Raw genomic sequence first — 18251 nt, forward strand, 5'->3', positions numbered from 1 at the left:
TTGCCTCTGAGCAATTAGAAGAAGAAAAAAAAACATAGTTTGAGCAGTAATCTTTCATGTGGCAAAAATCTAAACCAATGTTATGAATGAAGAATCATTTGCCCAAAGCTACATTTTAAGTCTGTTTGTGTGTGAGGGTGCATGGGGAGGAGGTGCATGCCCATATGCATTTAACAACCAATTGAAAAATCAAATTTTTATCTTTTCCTAAGTATGCTGGCACTTAGAAAGTAAACAGTGAATTTTATTTGACAAAGCAAAATTGGCTGTGAGGATGCTTCAGGGAAAGATTAAAAAAAATGGGTGTGCAAGGTTATCTCTGGGGAGGAGAGAAATTAAATCAAAGCCACAACTAGCCATTCTTCACAAACCAACTCATACAAGAACAAGAGCAAACATTATTAGTAATTGTTTTTGGGTTTTTTTATTTGATCTTTTCATGTTTTTTTTTCAGATAGATCACAATGAACACAGCCTTTAGACAATAGCAGTTGAAATAATCCATACAAATGAATGTCTGGCGAATTTTTTTTTGCACCAGATGCCCGTTGTAGCATGGAGCCCTATGCTATCAGTGTGGGCTTTGGGGGTAGAGGGAGGGGGGGGGGGGGTGGTGGGGAGTGAGAGGAGGACACTGACAAACATCGGGTGCTTATTTAACTAACCAAAATGGCGTGTTGTCTCTGCATTTGTGTGTGAAGCAGTTGCTGTCTGAGTCTGCATGCACCTGCATCAGTGTGAGTCAGAGACCAGAGGCGCTTAGCCACATTCAACAAGGCCCTGTCCTAATCACTTGGTAAAATCAACAGTCTGAAGTGGGCTAAAAGAACCCACTCTAGATCTGAGTAATGCACTGCCAACAGGCCGTAATTAGTCAATAATGAGAGGCCTTACATTTCGCTCAATCTCCAACTATGAGTTGACCTCAGCAGCCACAGGCTCTGCTCTATTAGACAGAAAATAGCCTGAGAGAGGGGCCATGGCTTTAAAGAGAACCTTGCATCCACTGGACCAGGCTCATTTCATGCCTTCAGGTTGTGAGTGTACAGACATCGGCCGAGCCAGTAGAACACCATTAGAGGGGACAGCACTTTAGATGTGATAGTGAATGTTTGTGGCAGCCAGACTGAGCAACAGACACAATCCTAGCGGTGACCTTTGCACTTTGTCTGAAATAATGATGTCCAAACAAAAGCCGGAGCGTAGTAGTAGAGGTTTGATTGGAGTTGAAATTAAATCTTTAAGCATTCAGAGAAAAAAAAGGAGGAAAACAAAGAAAGGTTTTGTTGAAATGGAAAGGAATCAAGTACATTCTCACATCCTCACACACACACACACACACACACCCACACACACATTCACAGGGGAGAGCATGCCTGATCCAGCATGAAGGCCAAGCACAATGAGATAAAAGAAAAATAAAGCATGAACACAAGTGTGAAAGTGTCACATTTGTCTGGGTAGTATTTTGCCCTCTCTTTCAGCCTCCATTTTACCTTTAAGGAGCTATGCATTTAAATCAAAGGCATGTGTGTGGGTGTGTGCGAAGCAGCAGTTTTGTTAAGATCACATTTGCAGCATGCACTTTGAACAACTAACCCATTTAAACTGGAAGATGTTAGTAACGGGCTTGTCTAATTTATCCAGATATTTGAGAAAGATCACTGAAAAATTATCTTTCTGCCCATGAGTATTTTCCTTTTTAATAAAGTCTTCCAACAGTCTAAAAAAAAAAAAAAAGATCAGCGTCGGTCAACTCCAGATGAAAAGGAGGGAGGGTCAAATGTAACCAAATACTTTAAAGACGAAAGAGAGGGAAAAAAGAACTAACAATTACTTTGCTCCTCAGAGGTGACAAAGCAAACAGCTCCGGAGAAAAGTAAGCAAATGCAAAGCAAAATCAAAGAAATAATGGCAAGGAGGCAAAAGATACAGCAGAATGACAGGAGGATGTCCAAATGTGTTACTCAATTAGGAAAATAAAGAAGGAGCAGAAATACCAAAATGCTCAGATGTGACAAGTTTGGAGGTTGTGTTGTCTCTGCCATCAAGATACCAATAAATGTAAGTCACTGTTCCCTCTCATGGCTGCATCTTCCATAGATTTGGTGATAGTGGTCATCTTCACCGAGAACACATCTAGTCTAATAGCCTACTGTTCTGCTTATTTAACGCACAGAGAATATTAGAAAAAGCTCCTCCCATACTTATTTCAGAGAGTGGCCGAAATGTGCCAAAAATTTCAAAAATAAATGTCTGTATCATTTTTTTTATTATTTAAGAAAGCCTGAATGTGAAGACACTTGGTTATATAAACCTTGTACCTAAACAGCTAAGACATCAAATCCAAAAGTAACTTCAGATAGAATTTCAGATGTCAAGTTTCTCTGCAAAGAATGAGAATTCTAACATGTATCGAGGAGTACATACATAAACGACACAGACTGCTGAAAAAGAACCTCTTTTGGTCCTTTATAGAAAATGCACATTCTGGTGGACCAGGGCTTTAGAAGCAGTCACAAGCTCCACAGATACAACAAGCTCTCCGCAGAGACAGTAAGGCAGTTTTATGATCACCAAGGAAACCACTCCACCTTCCATATGGCAGGTTTCTTTTTTTTTTCTTTTTTTGGAAAGAAAGTAAAAACGTAATGAACAGAAAATCCGCATCCTAGTTATTGTCAAAGAAAAATAGCTGCCCTGTATAAATCTTGCTCAGTAAAAATATTCAAACTGTTTTCTTTTTTTCCATTGTGGTTGTTGCTTTTTGTTGTCGGTTTTTTGGAATTGTATTCTAGATCAGCTGGCTCATTAAGCTTTTAACAGTTATTATATTTGATCCAGCTGGATCTCAGGGTAAAAAGAGGCGACATCTCAAAAGCACTGAAGCCAGCCTGCAAAGATGCAGAATAGAGAAGAGAAAAAAAATAACAACAAAAACCCAAACTAAAGCAAACTCACAGAGTTCGACAGCTACTAAGGCAACTTTTGCCAAATACAATATAAGCCCATGTATATTGCAACACAACTATATATTAATTTAATAAAATACACAATATAGCTTTTGTACACATAACAATTTGGCTCAAATGCACAGAAATTGCAGTAAAATCAATAAAAATATGTCAACTTTTTATGTAAACACATCTAAATTGGATACATTTACACATAATGATAGTATGTATAGTGATAATGTGAAGGGACATTTTGTTGTTTGTTTATATTTTTGGGTACTTCGAAACAATGGCAGTGTCCTTTGCAGTTCTATGAGTTAATACCCCTCTCTTGACCTTTCCTTGAGGACACTTTTTTGCTGAGATTCCTCATTTGTTTTTTTTTCTTAAAAAATGTATAAATACTCAGTTAATATTTGGACACTATACATGGATTCATACATATAATCATCTATATAATCATATAGATATCATTTTTTCACAGTTGAGAAAAATGTCCCTTTTTATACAACTTGTGATTGCCTTAAGGCAGAGTCACACACATGATTATTCACTGTACACAAGGGACTGAAGCTGATGATGTTCATGTAGAAGACAATTACACAGATGGCCACTTGTGTTTAAGCAATAGTTTGTGTGTGTGTGTGTGTGTGTGTGTGTGTGTGTGTGTGTGTGTGCACGTCTGGAGTATCAGTGCATGTGAGTGTTTCAGCACATGTAAGTGCAAAGTGTAGTGCACATGTGTAAAATTGGTGCACGTCAGCAACATGAATGTTTAAATAGAGGCGTGAGACAGACACAACTTACACATGTGGCTACAAATGACAGGTGAAACAATGGTTACACTGTTAATAATTCTCCTTCAGCGTAGCATTTAAACCCCGTCAACCCAAAATCCACAAACAACACGAGCGAATGCCTCTCCTGAACGACTAATCTCCTCATATTCAGATACAGGATCTATCAAGTCTTATACGCCTACATTAAAGTCAGGAAAGATAAGGTTGTTTCCTGTTTTCACCATCCGAGATAGATTAGAATTTGTATCTCTGTTCGATTGTCGTGTCTGACCATTAAAAGTCCTTTTTCATTCAGTTTCTATGGCCATCACACATAACAGAAATCCACCTACACACACTTAGATATGTAGGGCTTCACGAGAGACCATGAACAACACACTTATGAGCTGGTGGGCACTTAGATAATAGTTTGCGAGGTGCCAGAGGAATAAGCCTCTGCAATTTGCTAAAGAATCCAAAACAAAGAGTTTATAAATTCAGTAGAATCCAGGTGTTCTGTATCGAGTTCCTTTCGGTTTGTAGGGATCTCAGCACCTAAACTGGTGCAAAATCTCTAACAGTAAAAATGTTCCCATTGTCCGTCCTGTGTCGGTACTTCTCAACAACAAATACAGTGAAAAGAGCTCCTTGTCATAAGAGCCATTTAACCTTTCTGATTTGTTTTGGTAAAAGTTTTGGCATGAGAGTTTTTGGAACAGCATTCTATTCCTCTCTTATCCTTCCCACTTTTTTGAAAGTCCTTTTTGTCACTTCCTGAGTGTGCCAGTGGCCTCACTTCCTCTGCAGTCCTGCAATAGTTTGTCGATGTCTCTCACCACCTGGTCAGCGTCCATTCTGTCACGATTTACGTTCCCAGGCTCCACCTGCTCCAGGACGCATTCCATTTCACCTGTTGCCTCTTGGCTTATCCTGGAGCGAGCCTCTGCCAGCACCTTGGCTACTGGATCTGAGGGAGGCAAGGGTGGATAGACCCCCTGGTCTCTGCTTTGTTTGGTTGGTGAAAGGTACTGACCATCAGGAGGGCCGTAGTGACCGGAGCAAGTGGCGGGGGGAGGTTTGCCTTCAGCTCCGTCGGCTGGGCTTTTCATGGAGGAACAGGGAGACATAGTGGAGCAGCCTTTAGTAGGACTGCTTGAGACTGAGGGAACCTCCTGGAGCAGTGGACTGAGGGCACGTTTCGCCTTCAAGTAGGGCTTGACATTGGCGACCAGGATGGTGTGATCCCGCCTCTCTTTTCCAAATGTACAGAACGTCTTCTTGCCGTTTGGGTTGACAGTCTCATAGGATTCTGTTTCAGGCACAGTCTCCATCCCTGCTGGTACGAACATATTGTTGCGGTAGTCAACGCCCTCTGCCTGATTTCCTCCAGTGGGGAATTGGGGCATCCAGCAGCGGTCGGAATGACCCAGAACTCGGCACTCCTCCGTACAGTTCACACAATCCTCATCTGTAGACAGAAAAATGGGAAGGGGTGGATAGAGAAGAAAGTTATATTACTGTCATAGTGTGCATAGAATGGTAAAACCACACAGGGAGAGGATAATAGAATCATAGAACTGTTACGAAACTGAACTGTACAAAGGATTGGATCCCAAAGTTACGAGAGCAGAGCCAAGCTTAATGAAATGATGTAAAATTGGAGGAGCCAGCTAAGGATGTCCCTTTCCAAAATCTGTGAATACATGCACAGACACAGTTTTCCAAGGGACTGGGGGACACCTGCTAGCATTTTTCAAAGCTCTGATCAAGGGGATGGCAGAGCATACAGAAAGGATGGAGAGGGAGCGAGAGAAAAACAACAACAGTTGAGGTTTGGCACAGGCATAGTGCCGTTATCATAAATTCATGTCAGTGGGCTTTGAAGCCCTCCCTAGACAGAGAGACTGTGCCAAATGGCTTGTGCTTCTTCCCTGTATGTTTGTGCCTGTTTATTTGTGTGCTCCTTGTTGTTGTCATCTGTGCATGCATGTGTGTTTAAGTGTGTTTTCCTATGTGTGTGTATGCGTGCGTGCGTACGTGCGTGTGATTGTGTGCGGGTGCGTGCGTGTGTGTGTGCTCTACTCTTTCATCTCTATTCAGAAGGATGCACTCTCTGGCTGATTATGGGAGTGTTCACGCCTGTGTCAAACAGATCCAGAACTTGGTTAAAATAATAATAATAAAATGAAAAGAGGAGCAGATTTTTTTCTCCTCTTGGGCGTGAAGTGAAAAATACAGAGAGAAAAAAACCGAGCATCTGTTGTCCCATAAATGGAATTTTTCCATTGGCTGATTGGGTGAAACATGAGGAGATGCACATAAATACCAAATTCTAACCCTTGAGAATATTTACATAAAATGTGTATGTAAAATGTATTTATTTCTCGTCCTGGTGAATACACCATATATGTCATATATTGATAAAGATATTAAAACACTGACAGCTAATCTCATTTTGTGACACAAATAGACACATTATTGCTGCACCCAACAGATCTCAGTACACGATCTTGAGAAACTTTCCTCCATAATTCAAAGAAGCATGAACTCAACAATACAGGCTCGCCTTAAATTCTGCTCTCCAGCAAAATCCAGTTTGTTTGCACAGGCATCTAACCAAATGCAGCAGCTCAGTCCATTTTGCATATTGGGTTTAAGATATGCAATGCATCTCTGCCTGTTTGTGGAGCCAAACACTGCAAAAAAGCACCACACTTTCCCATATAGCAATGCAGGGAATGGGCTCTTTTTAGAACAAAACAGACTGCAACAGATCTGAGGCAGCTTTCTTTGTTGAGAGGAATTAGGCAAGTCTTTTCAGTGAGGCTTAATTTCTACACCATTGATGACTGTGTGGCCCACTAAGTATGTAAAAAACTGAAGTGGCAGACAGAAATATTTGAACTTCAACATGATCACACACTTAAAAATAACACTACTTGGAGCTAAAGAGCTTTCGAACCTTTGTGAGAAGATAACATTACTGTTAGGCGCCCCCCCCATAAATTCCATTATGTGTTGCATGGACCTTTCCAGCATTGTGAGAGTACAGCTCTTAAAGACCACAAACTTGGGAGTCATACAGTCTTTTGTTGATGCAAATGAGCGTGCAGAGTGGATGTGCTTGAGTGCACTTGGCTAGGCTGTCTTTGCAGTGTTGCGGGTCAGCAGCCTTGATTTCAGAGAGACTGCCCTCCTAAGCTGCAGAGATGAGCTTAACACTTCACAAATGTTTGAAGAAGCCAAACAGTGCCGGCAGAGAGAGAGAGAGAGAGAGAGAGAGAGCCTGACATTTCCCATGTCAAGGCAGTCATCGGAAAAGGAAATAAGGTGAGCTGGAAAAGCCAAGGCCAGACCAGTTTGAAATGGACTACATTCAAATGGTGCGCGGGGGTGAGCGAATGCATCTGCACGCGCCGTGGAGCATTTGTGTGCGTCTATGCAAGAGCGATTTTAGATTTGAGTAAGAAAGTATAAACAACGTGTCAAAGCACTAAGATCGATGATATGGTTGGAGGACTGTACAGTACAGTGCATAATACAAAACCGAACACTCTTTCCAACCAGAACACGCTATTACTGCAATCCATCACCAACATAGACTCTACGTGTAACCAAGCTTAACAGCTGGACAACCACTGCCGCTCTCACAGCCAGCTCGCATGCAGTCCAGACACACACAATTAACTCGGCCCCTACAATGTCTTTATGCTCTCAGAGGTGATTGTCCATCCACCGACTGCATATTAAAGCATAAATAATCCATGCAGACATATTTCCCTGTATTTAGTCAGAGGAAACCTCTGATAGATTATTCATGTCTCAGCTGCACGTTCAACCTTGAGGTGTTCTCCTCGTATCTATGGCTAACAATATGACATATGAGAGCAAGGGTGACATTCATCTCCCCTTTCTCTCTCTCTCTCTCTTTATTTGTCTCTTGACCATGGCTCCACTAGCTCTTCAGGTTTGGCAACAGAAGCATTCACCAAGGACATATTTGCCCGTGATGATTTGGCTACCAGGGGTGTTTTCTGTCTCCCTCATTTTTTTGAGTGTGGTCCAAGATAAATTGCACTGATAAAAAGCTGGAACTTGAAAAACAAAACAAAACACAATTAGATTCAAGTTTTGGGCAAAAATACGATTTGGTACTGTTATGACACCCTGATAAACTGCTTTGTTTGTTTTCATATGAGAGACACAAAGGAATCATGATTCCTTAAGAGCTTGACTAAAGCAATTTACTTGTGTATATGTTCCACCCACTTTTATATATTGTGTTTAAATGCTCCATGTGGATGTCATCAATGAATCTATATTTTTTTTCTAGCAGCATAATTACAACAAAAGTACAATTTGTTATAAAGTCAAAACCTCAAGATAACTTCAACCTCATGATATCAATCTATGTTTACAACAAGCACACACTATTTCATCTTTCAGGGTTCACTCATGTATCAAGTCTACAATCTTGGGCTTGGATATTGTTTGGCTTTTAAAAAATGTGTCCTTTAATCTCATCTTGCAAAGAAGCCTTGAAAATACTCTGGTACGTTTTATAATATCCATGTTGGCCCCGAACCAAATGAAAACAAATGGAAAGCAGACAGGGGACAACACAATGACATCCAGTAAGAATTTGAGATGATTCAGTGTAGAGTGTGACTGAAACGTATTAGACACCAGGAAAATTCTACTATATTTACACATAAGGTGTCACTGATACATTGAGTGAATTGTCAGGATGGAGCTCAGTTGATTTTGTCTTTGCAGCCCCATTGTAGACACTTGACCTGAATCACTGATTGAAATTAGATATTTATTACACCTTCATTGGCAACAAAAGAAGTTTAATTAGCTCCACACACTCCTGTGTACTTGTGGAAGCCTTCTTTTAAATGCCAGAAGAGACTGCTATCTTACTACCTCTGGCATGGGTTAATTGACTCCCTGTAGACTCCCTGTATATAAAAAGACTGGGTAACAATGAGTAAGATGGGATAGCTTCGGTACGAAGCTGCCGGTTATCTTCACTGCAAAAGGACATGAAACGGTTATAAAAGTAGCAAAGCGGCTCGAAGACATGTTTGAGCTTAAGGCCAAAGGACGCACGGTTTCAAAGAAACCTTTACCACTTCAGACAGCCCTTAATTCAACATCATTGCAAAAGGAGATGATCCTATTTTGCTGCGCTGTCAGCATCAGATATTGCTGCTTACAGGGTAGGAAAGGCGGTGACAGTGAAAGACTGAGATAAATAAAAGATTTGTTAATTCCTATCTGACCAGATGATGTGCCTTAGCTAGATATAGAAATATGTTTCTACATGTAGCACTTTAAAAGGACTGGGACATTTTTAGAGGCAGTTCTTGCTCAATGAATTATGAATCGTTTGAATGAATAATTTCAATAATGAATTCCTTTTAAAATCAGAACAGATTTTCTAATACATAACGTGTAATGACTGTCCTATGTATTCAAAGCGAGAAGGTGAGAGATGCTTGAGAGAGTTAGGTTTTACGTAAGAGATTCCGCAGTCTTTTCATAAAACCCAGACAGCGGTTCCTAGGAATTATTGATACCTTGGCTGGTTAAACAGAAATCTACACAGGATACTGGCGAAAAAAAGAAATCAAGAAAGAATGTGGGTTTGAATTTGGGTTACAGGAAGTGGTCCGTAGTTGTATGTATAATGCCCACGGTTACATCCCTACTAATTATTTTTGTATTTTTTCTATTCTCGTTTTAAAAAAGTAATATACTTGTCATGGCCTAAAGATTGATGGAGTTGAAAAGAAAATGCTAATGGAATGGATATACCACTAACAGCTAGCCACAGTTAGCTGTAATATCATTAAAATCACTGCAGTTTGACTGCGCAAGATTAAACAGTTTGCATATTAAAAGCACATTATCTTCAAGAAAAGCCAATACACTTTCCTAAAACTCCTGAAGAAGTCCAAGGTAAGTGTAATTATAACAACATAAATGGTACATACCCAATACAGGCATGAACATCCACCCAAACACACATGTACCCACAAAGTCAACTTTCACAACTCCGCTTGGTATGATGCACAACCCAGAGTCCACAGTAAAATGTCAACATGTAATGAGGTGTATCTTAAAAAACTCCAATAACCGAAAGGGGTCACAAATAAAAATAAATGGCTAATAACTGGCTGGTGAAAAAAATCCACACAGTTAAAAACCTGTCGACTCCCTAAAACTGTGTTCAGCTGTCACTTAGCTGGTAATCACATACTAACAGATGCATTTTATCACCACCTGATATCACCGGAGTTAACAACATCCGAAATGCCTCCCACTGCTTTCTCACCATCACAGAAAAAGTGAAGGTGCTTCTTCCACTGAACTGTTAAATGTCTCTCATGTCGCTCCAAATTATATAAAAAAAAACACCTCTCTGTTTTCGCTCCAGAAATAATCATTTACTAAATTAACACCTAATCAAACACATGAAATCACATAAAGGTGGGCTTGAAGGTTTCATCATCAACACAGACAAGAAAAAAGTGAATGTTGAATTTTTCCTACAGTGCTGTTTGTTTCTGAATTCCTCCGTCTTACTCCTCAAACTTTTAGGCTGGAAGTTTTCAGCATGCTGCATGAAGGATGTGCACCTAAACCTGTGGCTGTAAAAAGTGTACTTGTGTATCAGTGTGTGTCATAAAGCATGGAGTGATTTCCCTAAACACCCTTTTCTCCCCCAGACGCCTGCACCCCCTGGCCCTACATGCCCATCCCTCCTCGCTTTATTACCCAGCCCTGTGATTAATGTCCCTCTGTCACACACTCTGCTTCCCAGAAAGGGAAGGAGGAAGAGAGAGCTGTACATGGAGACTATGGCGAGCAAAACAGAGGACAAACTCATAGCTCGCAAAAGTAAAACGCTACAAACGCGTGGCAATTTAGCATCCATCAGAGTTGGGGGGAATCACTTTACCATCACGCACACCTCGCATGGGTACCTATCAGACAGCTCAATGGGCTAGCAAAGTAGCTTCTGAAGATGGAGAACCATCCAAAATAGTGTGTATGTGTGGGTCTGTATCTGTATGTATGTATTTGTGGGTTTTGTATTTGTGTTGTGGTTAATTAAACCCCCCCCCCCCACCTATCCACCCAAGGTGGACAGGAGGAATGGCAGCTGATGAATCGCACCGAGCATCTGTGACAGACCATGACTGCACCTGTTCACCTGAGGGAGCGCACAGTGTGTGTTTGTGTGCGCATCGTGTGCATGTGTGCGTTTGTTTGATATTGTGTTTTTTAATCTCCTTGCCTACTGCTGTGTGGCCCAGCTGATCCAACTCCCCACCCCACAACCACCCCCTTAATTCTCAGCCAATCAGGAAGACTAAATATTTGAACTGCACAGATGAGAGAGTGTCCTCTCTGACTGAGCTGAATGTTTAGTAAGTATTCTGACTTCTCAGGGTAACATCGTAAAAGAAGGCTTTTGAAACCGTGTGTGGTCTTGGATTTTTCACCACACAATGTGGACTGGAGAGCAGATTTATCCTCAGGCTATACACACATAGAAAGAGAAAAAACTGGCTAAGGTATTCTGTGTTAAAGAAGACCATATAGTTGCCTCTTTTTTTTTTGAAACTGTGGAAATCATCAGGTGTTACATAAGAACTGTTGTTTTCTCCTTAACCTCCTTCTTTGATTTATTCAGCCCTGAATTTGGTTTTACCAGGACACAGACCCAGAGTATTAAAAAGCTGTGATATTTCCCCAGCACATCAAATAAAGCATGTGAGTTTATATTCCTTTCCTATTTTTTTCACAGAATTGTTTTGGTAAAAATTAGAACATTACTCAAGTGTATTACTGCATCTGATGTTGTTATGATTCTCAAACAGAGCAGGGCTGGGGAAACAGGTTGCTCTCCACAGTTGCCTGGTCTGTTTTGTCAACATCATTTCAAAAGGTTGCAATATGGAATTTGTGTGAAACGGTGGTATGGTATACTAAATGTTGCTGCAGGGTCCGCATTTTACGGTGTACTGGCTTCTGATTAAGCATTACATAAATTAAATCTATAATGTCCAATAATTATAGTATATCTAAATGATGTAGCTGTAGGCAAATTAGAACAATTGTGGGTTTTTTTTTTTTTTTAAACATTAGCTTCAAATCAATCATGAAAGTTTCACTCAGAGTGTGGTGGTGCATTTAAGGTGACCGGTCTGGATTGTTTAGTGCAGTGGGTAGCTTAGCACAATGAGAAAGCTACCTCTTTACAGTTTAATAGCTTTTATCACAGTGGGAGGCAAGAGAATACCAATGCATTGCAGGAAATGCTTGGCAGCAGCAGCAGGAGGGGGCCTGGCGGCTGGCGGAGCCGGGACTGAATCAAGGACATATATCTCAGGATCAAACACGTCCTCTCTTCAGGCATTCCCTCACAAACTGCAGGCCCCACTCCGACAGCTAATGCCCGGCTAAGTTGTTCAAAGAACACCCGGAGGAGGCAGTATTTATGCATGGGAGAAAGAGGGATAAGAAACCCAATGGAGGGAGGAGGTGGAGGAGGAAAAGTAGCATGAGCTCATATTCAAACAAAAACAAACACACAAAGCCTAATCAATGATGAGCAAGCAGGGCTGTGTGCGGTGGGAGAGGTCTGTGGGTTTGTAGAGATGAGGGGCATCTGGACAGCCAGATTGATGTTCTCAAACAACACATTCTTTTCAACCTAAAGAAGTAAGGAGAGCCCTGAAGTATCTTTTAAATGTGACTTTATGCAATTGACCTACCTGGTTACATCAAAGCAAGCGTATGTGTGTGTTTGTGTTTCCTGTTTGTCTTAAAAGGTCAGAATAGTCTGTGCACTAAGAGCCAGCTAGCATGTCTACCACTGGAAGGCATATTGATTATTTTCAATGAAGCTCATTTAAAGATACTCCATTTAAATATAAATAGCTTCCCCAAGCATTCTGTATATTTCCACTACATGCTGTAGACTCTTCATTCATTCACATTTTAGCTGTATGCGTCCTGCCAGAATCTCAATGAAAACAAAAAGGTTGCTGCCAGCTTTAATAAGTGAAGGTCGGCCTTGAGGCACCCGTGTGAAGAACAAGGAAAAGTAAAGGAGGGATCTCAACGTTACCCGTGTTATCTGTTGACAATCTGATGAGAAAAAGGAACTCAGCAAACAGGTTTTCAACGGTAACGAACAGCCATGGGAACCTGTCCAAGGCCAAAAAATGCTGAGAAAAGACAAACTGAGGTTTATCTGTAATCAAATCCGTGACGTGTTACAACCCACTTCAGAAAATTCACAGCTGCTGTAGTTTGAGCAATATATTCAACTGAGTTTAAAGTACACTTCACTGAGGTGCTTTCAAATAACAAAAGAGAGGATGAAAACACTAGGAAGAGACTTTCTTTGCATTCACAGTAACATCACATCCGTCTGAGGCACCAAATAAATATTTCAAGGTCAGTCGTTGTAGATCCTTGCATCAGCCAATCAGAAAAAATCTGAGTCTTTTTTTTTTTTTTTCATTTTCCCACCTGTGACTTACGACCTTGTATAATTCACATTTCCTCTGGCTACAGCTCGCTTTCCAACTCCTTTTTCCCCTCACTGCCTAAGTGTTCTAATGGTGGAGCAATTGCAGCAGAGAAGCCACAGGCGAGCTATTAGATATAGATGTCTGAGAGGAACATTCCGCTCATACTTCCTGCTGTCATCACGCTATTTTTATCAACCAATTAACCTGGCAGAGAATAAATACCAATAGTTCAACAATACAACACTCCACTGTTATCTAGGTCTACTGTATATGCCAATTGTTTGAACGAATTTCCACCATTACTTTAGTCCATTTAGATTTAGACTAACCCAAAGATATGAAAGCTACACATAAGTCCAGATTTGTTAATATTATTTACCTCCATCCTACCAAAATATTTTGAATCCTCAAAAATGTGGTCAGAATAAAAAATCTGTTTATAATAGCTATGATGCTTTTGATGCAAGCCTGAACTCAATATCGAGCATTTGGTTGGTGTATCTCCAGGAAGTTTCATATATTGTTTGGAAAAAAAAAAAAAAAAGCAAGCTATGAAACCAGAAATTCAAATCCAATGTTTAAACACTTTGATTGAAAAAGTCTCTAAAATGACTGAATAAGGCGCCTCTTTAAAACGACAACACACAAGAAATGTGGTGTGCAGATGTCAAGGTCAAAAGGTACAGAAAGTTCACACACACATTCAGTCAGTCATTATAAATCTTTTCTTAGGACAGTTTAAAGTTATAAAAAAAAACGTATTTCACTAGTTATGTACACACAAATGTTTTTTTAATTTATTAAAAACGTGTATTTTGTCTCTTTGTTTGTCTTTTTCGTTGGACAAATGATTGTTTCATTTCATGGTCTGCCGACAGATGATATGTCCTGATTCTGCATTGTAAATACAGCTTCTTTGATTTAAATAAAATATGGTCAGTGTATCTGGAGAAGATAGATGGACTCACACATTAGCCCACTGTACACAGTGCTATTATTTGCACCAACACATACAAACCCAAACAAAGCCCAGCAAAACATTATCACACAAGAATGTGTTTCAATGATGTAAACATTGTCTTATGTCCAAATATTGCAAATAAAATGAAACTGAAAAAAAGGCAAATAAAACAAGTCTGCTGCCTGGATTACTGTAAAAATGTGGATTAGGTGACGTTGTCTGAGGCACACATGTTAGCATAGTAGGAACAATAGAGTGACACAGGTCAGTAGTATCTTTCTACCTTTACCTGGCGAGAGACATGGAGAGCAGCACAAAGGGTGGCAAGGAGACAAGAAGGGGACTTATTAGAAGATGAGGCGAGAAGCGTGGTGAATCAGTGGCTAATCCTCCGTTTCCTCTAAGCCTGTGTAATTAGGACATGGGGGATTGCACCGTGACAGGGGATGCTTCTGGACCGCCTTACTTTTTCTTTTCTCCCCATCTCCTTCTCTTACTTTTTTTCCTTCTTTCCTCTTAAGCCTGAGTTTATGGCAGTTGGTCGTCTAAATATAGCAGACTTTTTGTCTCTCTCCCCTTTGTGTGTTACATTGCAGCATGTTCACTCATAAGCAACGAAAACAGACCCAGCATGTCTGCACAATGTTTTTATTTTTGTACTTTACTACGTACTTGCGTGCCTTCTTTGGTTGTGTGACACCCTTAGCTTGTATTTAGGAATTCTGAGGGAGTCAGATGGACTGTGTCTGTCAAATAGCACTCCCTCCAACCCACACAATCATTCAAACGCACCAATTTGTAAGGTTGTCTAATGACCAAGGAGCCTTCGGAGAGGGGGCCTAGGATGGACCAGACATTACACAAGAGCCCAGAAAAGCTGATCAGCATCCTTCTGCCTGTTAATAACCTTAATCTACTTCCTTCCCCCAGTAGACTGAAAGGAAAGTTGCCTTGGCCCATTTAGGGAGATAGTGAGTGCAAGAAATGATGTGAGAAAGAGAGAGGGAGAGAGAGAGAGAGAGAGAGAGAGAGAGAGAGAGAGAGAGAGAGAGAGAGAGAGAGAGAGAGAGAGAGAGAGAGAGAGAGAGAGAGAGAGAGAGAGAGAGAGAGAGAGAGAGAGAGAGAGAGAGAGAGAGAGAGAGAGAGAGAGAGCAGGGGGAAAGAAAAAAACAGAAGGGGGAAGGGAATTTTAAAGAAATTAAGACAAGACAGTCAGTGACTCACCAGCTCATTACAGAAATCCTGTCTCTATTCACGAGGTAAACAGGTTTAAAACACGCTATTAAAGAGAGAGAGAGAGAAGTAAACCTTTCATTGCCAATTCACAGGACCTTGTCTTTTGAAGAGCTTAAATCCAACTGTTTTTTTTTTTACATTTCAGACAAGCAACTATGATGTTGGTCCTTCCAAACCTCTAGAATTATGAGACCTCTTCTTATACTGATTGGATTTAGAGCCTGAAAATAAGGCACTGTGGCACTGTCCTGATAACTGGACACAAAACAACAAGGATAAACACATTTAGTATTACTGAGGCTTCACTCAGGCAATCCATACAGTACAATAAAGAGATCCACCAGACACCACACAATCCTGTCACATTTGCTGAATTAATTCACTTTCTTTTATTGTCTCTCTCTCTCACCCTGTCTGCCTCTCTGTTTGTCGCTCTCTTTTTGAACAAAGGGATTTGAAGAACTCGGGGTGTCATGCCTTTGTACAAGTAATCATTCCCATGTGTACTGCTTTAGCAGGATTAGGGGAAAGTGCTTCTCATTTTCTCTCTCCCTCACTCTAATACAACATACACATGCAGTGTTCATAAGTGTGCTGATACTACTGCATAATGGTTTGTTGGCACCAGGTGACCTTGATCCTTTTAAAAGTTTGGTTTGTAAAATGAAGCGAAAGCTCTGAGACAAAAGCTGCTATGGCAACATGTAAATTCATAAAAATCAAAAAAGGGAGAAATGTGGAGCTCCTTCCTGGTGTCTGAAAGTGGATCGACTCAATACAGACAGGGAAGTTGGGTAAAACACGTCAGGAAGCCTGACACTCGAGTCTGATGCAATCCAAGAAGGAGCCAAAACCCAGAAGATTGGATTAGTGATGGCTGCTGCTCATCTGGGGTAATGAAAAACACTGAAGTCATGAGAAGAACCAGAAAATATCAAAAATGATGTGTTTTTTTTGTTGTTTTTTTTTGTTTTAGCAAACTAGTTAATATGTGCTGCAGTAAAGAATTCTATGTAAGTTGTAATGACAAGCCGGATGTGCCGATCACTTGTGATATGTTCTCTCAGAATAAAATTCTGCAGATCACCACAAGAAGCTGCACTGCTTCTGCAGAGAACAGCTGTGACACTTTTTAAGATCTGTTCTGTACCTTCCTTACAATAATATAGCAAAACTATCAGCGTCTACAGCTGTGTGAAGATAACCTGAGTGCATGCACATACCTGATACGACACCAGTCAGATGTTTCAAACAGCCTACAGTAAGCTGACAGACCAGATTACTAGTGTGTACATATTATTGGCCTGTTACTGCAGTTCCTTAGATTAAATGTTCTACATTGCATGAAAGCGCTGTACCTCGATCAGGATTGTGTCACTTGAATCAGATTTGGCTTTTACTGCAAATCTTTTGGTCTTTAAGTCCACCAGACTGTTGCTCATGTTTTATTCTGTGTACAGCGTTGCAGCAATTCGTTAGTGATTCAACAGACAAAACGGGAGAAGTCAAGCGACCAGGCTTCTTTTTGTAAGTGCAGGCTTGTATGTGAACTAATGCTGTAAAGCTGTATGCACTTCTCGCGAGATGACATTGGCCCGCCGCCTAAAGGTTTCAAACTGCAGTAAACAGGCGATCGAGCCGTGATGTGGGAATGGGAGAGACACTATTATCCCTGTTGAAAGTGATTGTATTATTAATGGACCATTGACAATTTAAAGGTGTAAAGTTACAAATTGTTGCGTTAGGTCTGACTACCTGCTAAACAGTGTGATACATCTGCTAAAACAGGTGAAGAAGTGTGCAGACACCCCACTTTCAAATGAACCATCCAGCCGCATATCAGCACACCACACTAAAATCATCCTCATGAGACTAATAGCTGCAATAAGAACGCTGTACACTTAAGCATGTCAGCATTTGATCAATTGTGCCAAAGAACAGTAGTGTAGCTCCCCTAAGGATATTGGCAGGTGTTGAACAGAGGCTAAGTGGAAAGGTGGAGAGAGGAAGGTTGAGTCGATGGTGTTGGCTTTCTCAGCCCTGGGGCCTAACACATTTAGAGAGCTAACTGACACACTTTGGATGTATTAGCCACAGTGAGCTCTGCCAACCTCTCCTCTTCTTGCTGCTGCACCTCCTCCTCCTCCTCTTCATCCTCCTATCGGCGTCTGTCTGTCACTGCAATCTCCACTGCGTGCAAGACAGAGGAACATTCCTTGTGTTTCAGCAGCATTGCTTTAGCATTGATGTTCCTCCAATGCTGCAGCCAAATTGGTGTTTGGCGTCTAGACACTGGTTGCTTGTGTCTCTGTGTGGATAAACATACGCACACTCTAACACTCTCGCACGTCTGTTTATAAGCATGATTAGATTAAAAGAAACTGACGGAAATGCAATAACAGTCTATTAGTATACCCGTCAGGGAGGATAATCATTTCAAATAGAAATGTATTTTCCATCTCACTATCTAATTTATACTTTCTTTGCCTCTCCATATGCCTCACTCCGGAGACTGGTGGGTTATAAGCAAGAGGCTTTAAAAGAGGCTGGGGTTCAAGTCCAGGCCATAGCAATAAACATAAATAAAAAAGGAAATAAAGCAATAAGTGCCTTTCAAACTCAACTCTTTTGAAAAAGAAAAACCCCACAGGCTTGAGGACTCCATATTTTGTCTGACGAAGGTATGCGTTGAATCTGAAGGTGAGACAAACAACTCCACACAGTCCGCACTGTCCCACTCTATGTGGTGGTTCAAGATTAGGGT

At 40.8% G+C, this 18251-nt stretch overlaps 1 protein-coding gene across 4 annotated transcripts in view; it reads right to left on the bottom strand.

Annotated features, from left to right (window-relative positions):
- Window positions 1-412: 412 nt before the first annotated feature.
- Window positions 413-18251, bottom strand: part of pcdh17 (protocadherin 17) — a 55300-nt gene continuing 37461 nt past the window's right edge. For all 4 annotated transcript variants that reach the window (XM_079339089.1, XM_079339088.1, XM_079339087.1 and 1 more), the window contains exon 5: window positions 413-5201. In XM_079339089.1, coding sequence (XP_079195215.1) covers window positions 4501-5201 — 701 coding nt within the window. In that variant the 3' untranslated portion in view covers window positions 413-4500. The remainder of the gene's footprint in view (window positions 5202-18251) is intronic.

Source organism: Symphodus melops, assembly GCF_947650265.1.
Source record: "Symphodus melops genome assembly, chromosome: 3".
Taxonomy (NCBI): Eukaryota; Metazoa; Chordata; class Actinopteri; order Labriformes; family Labridae; genus Symphodus; species Symphodus melops.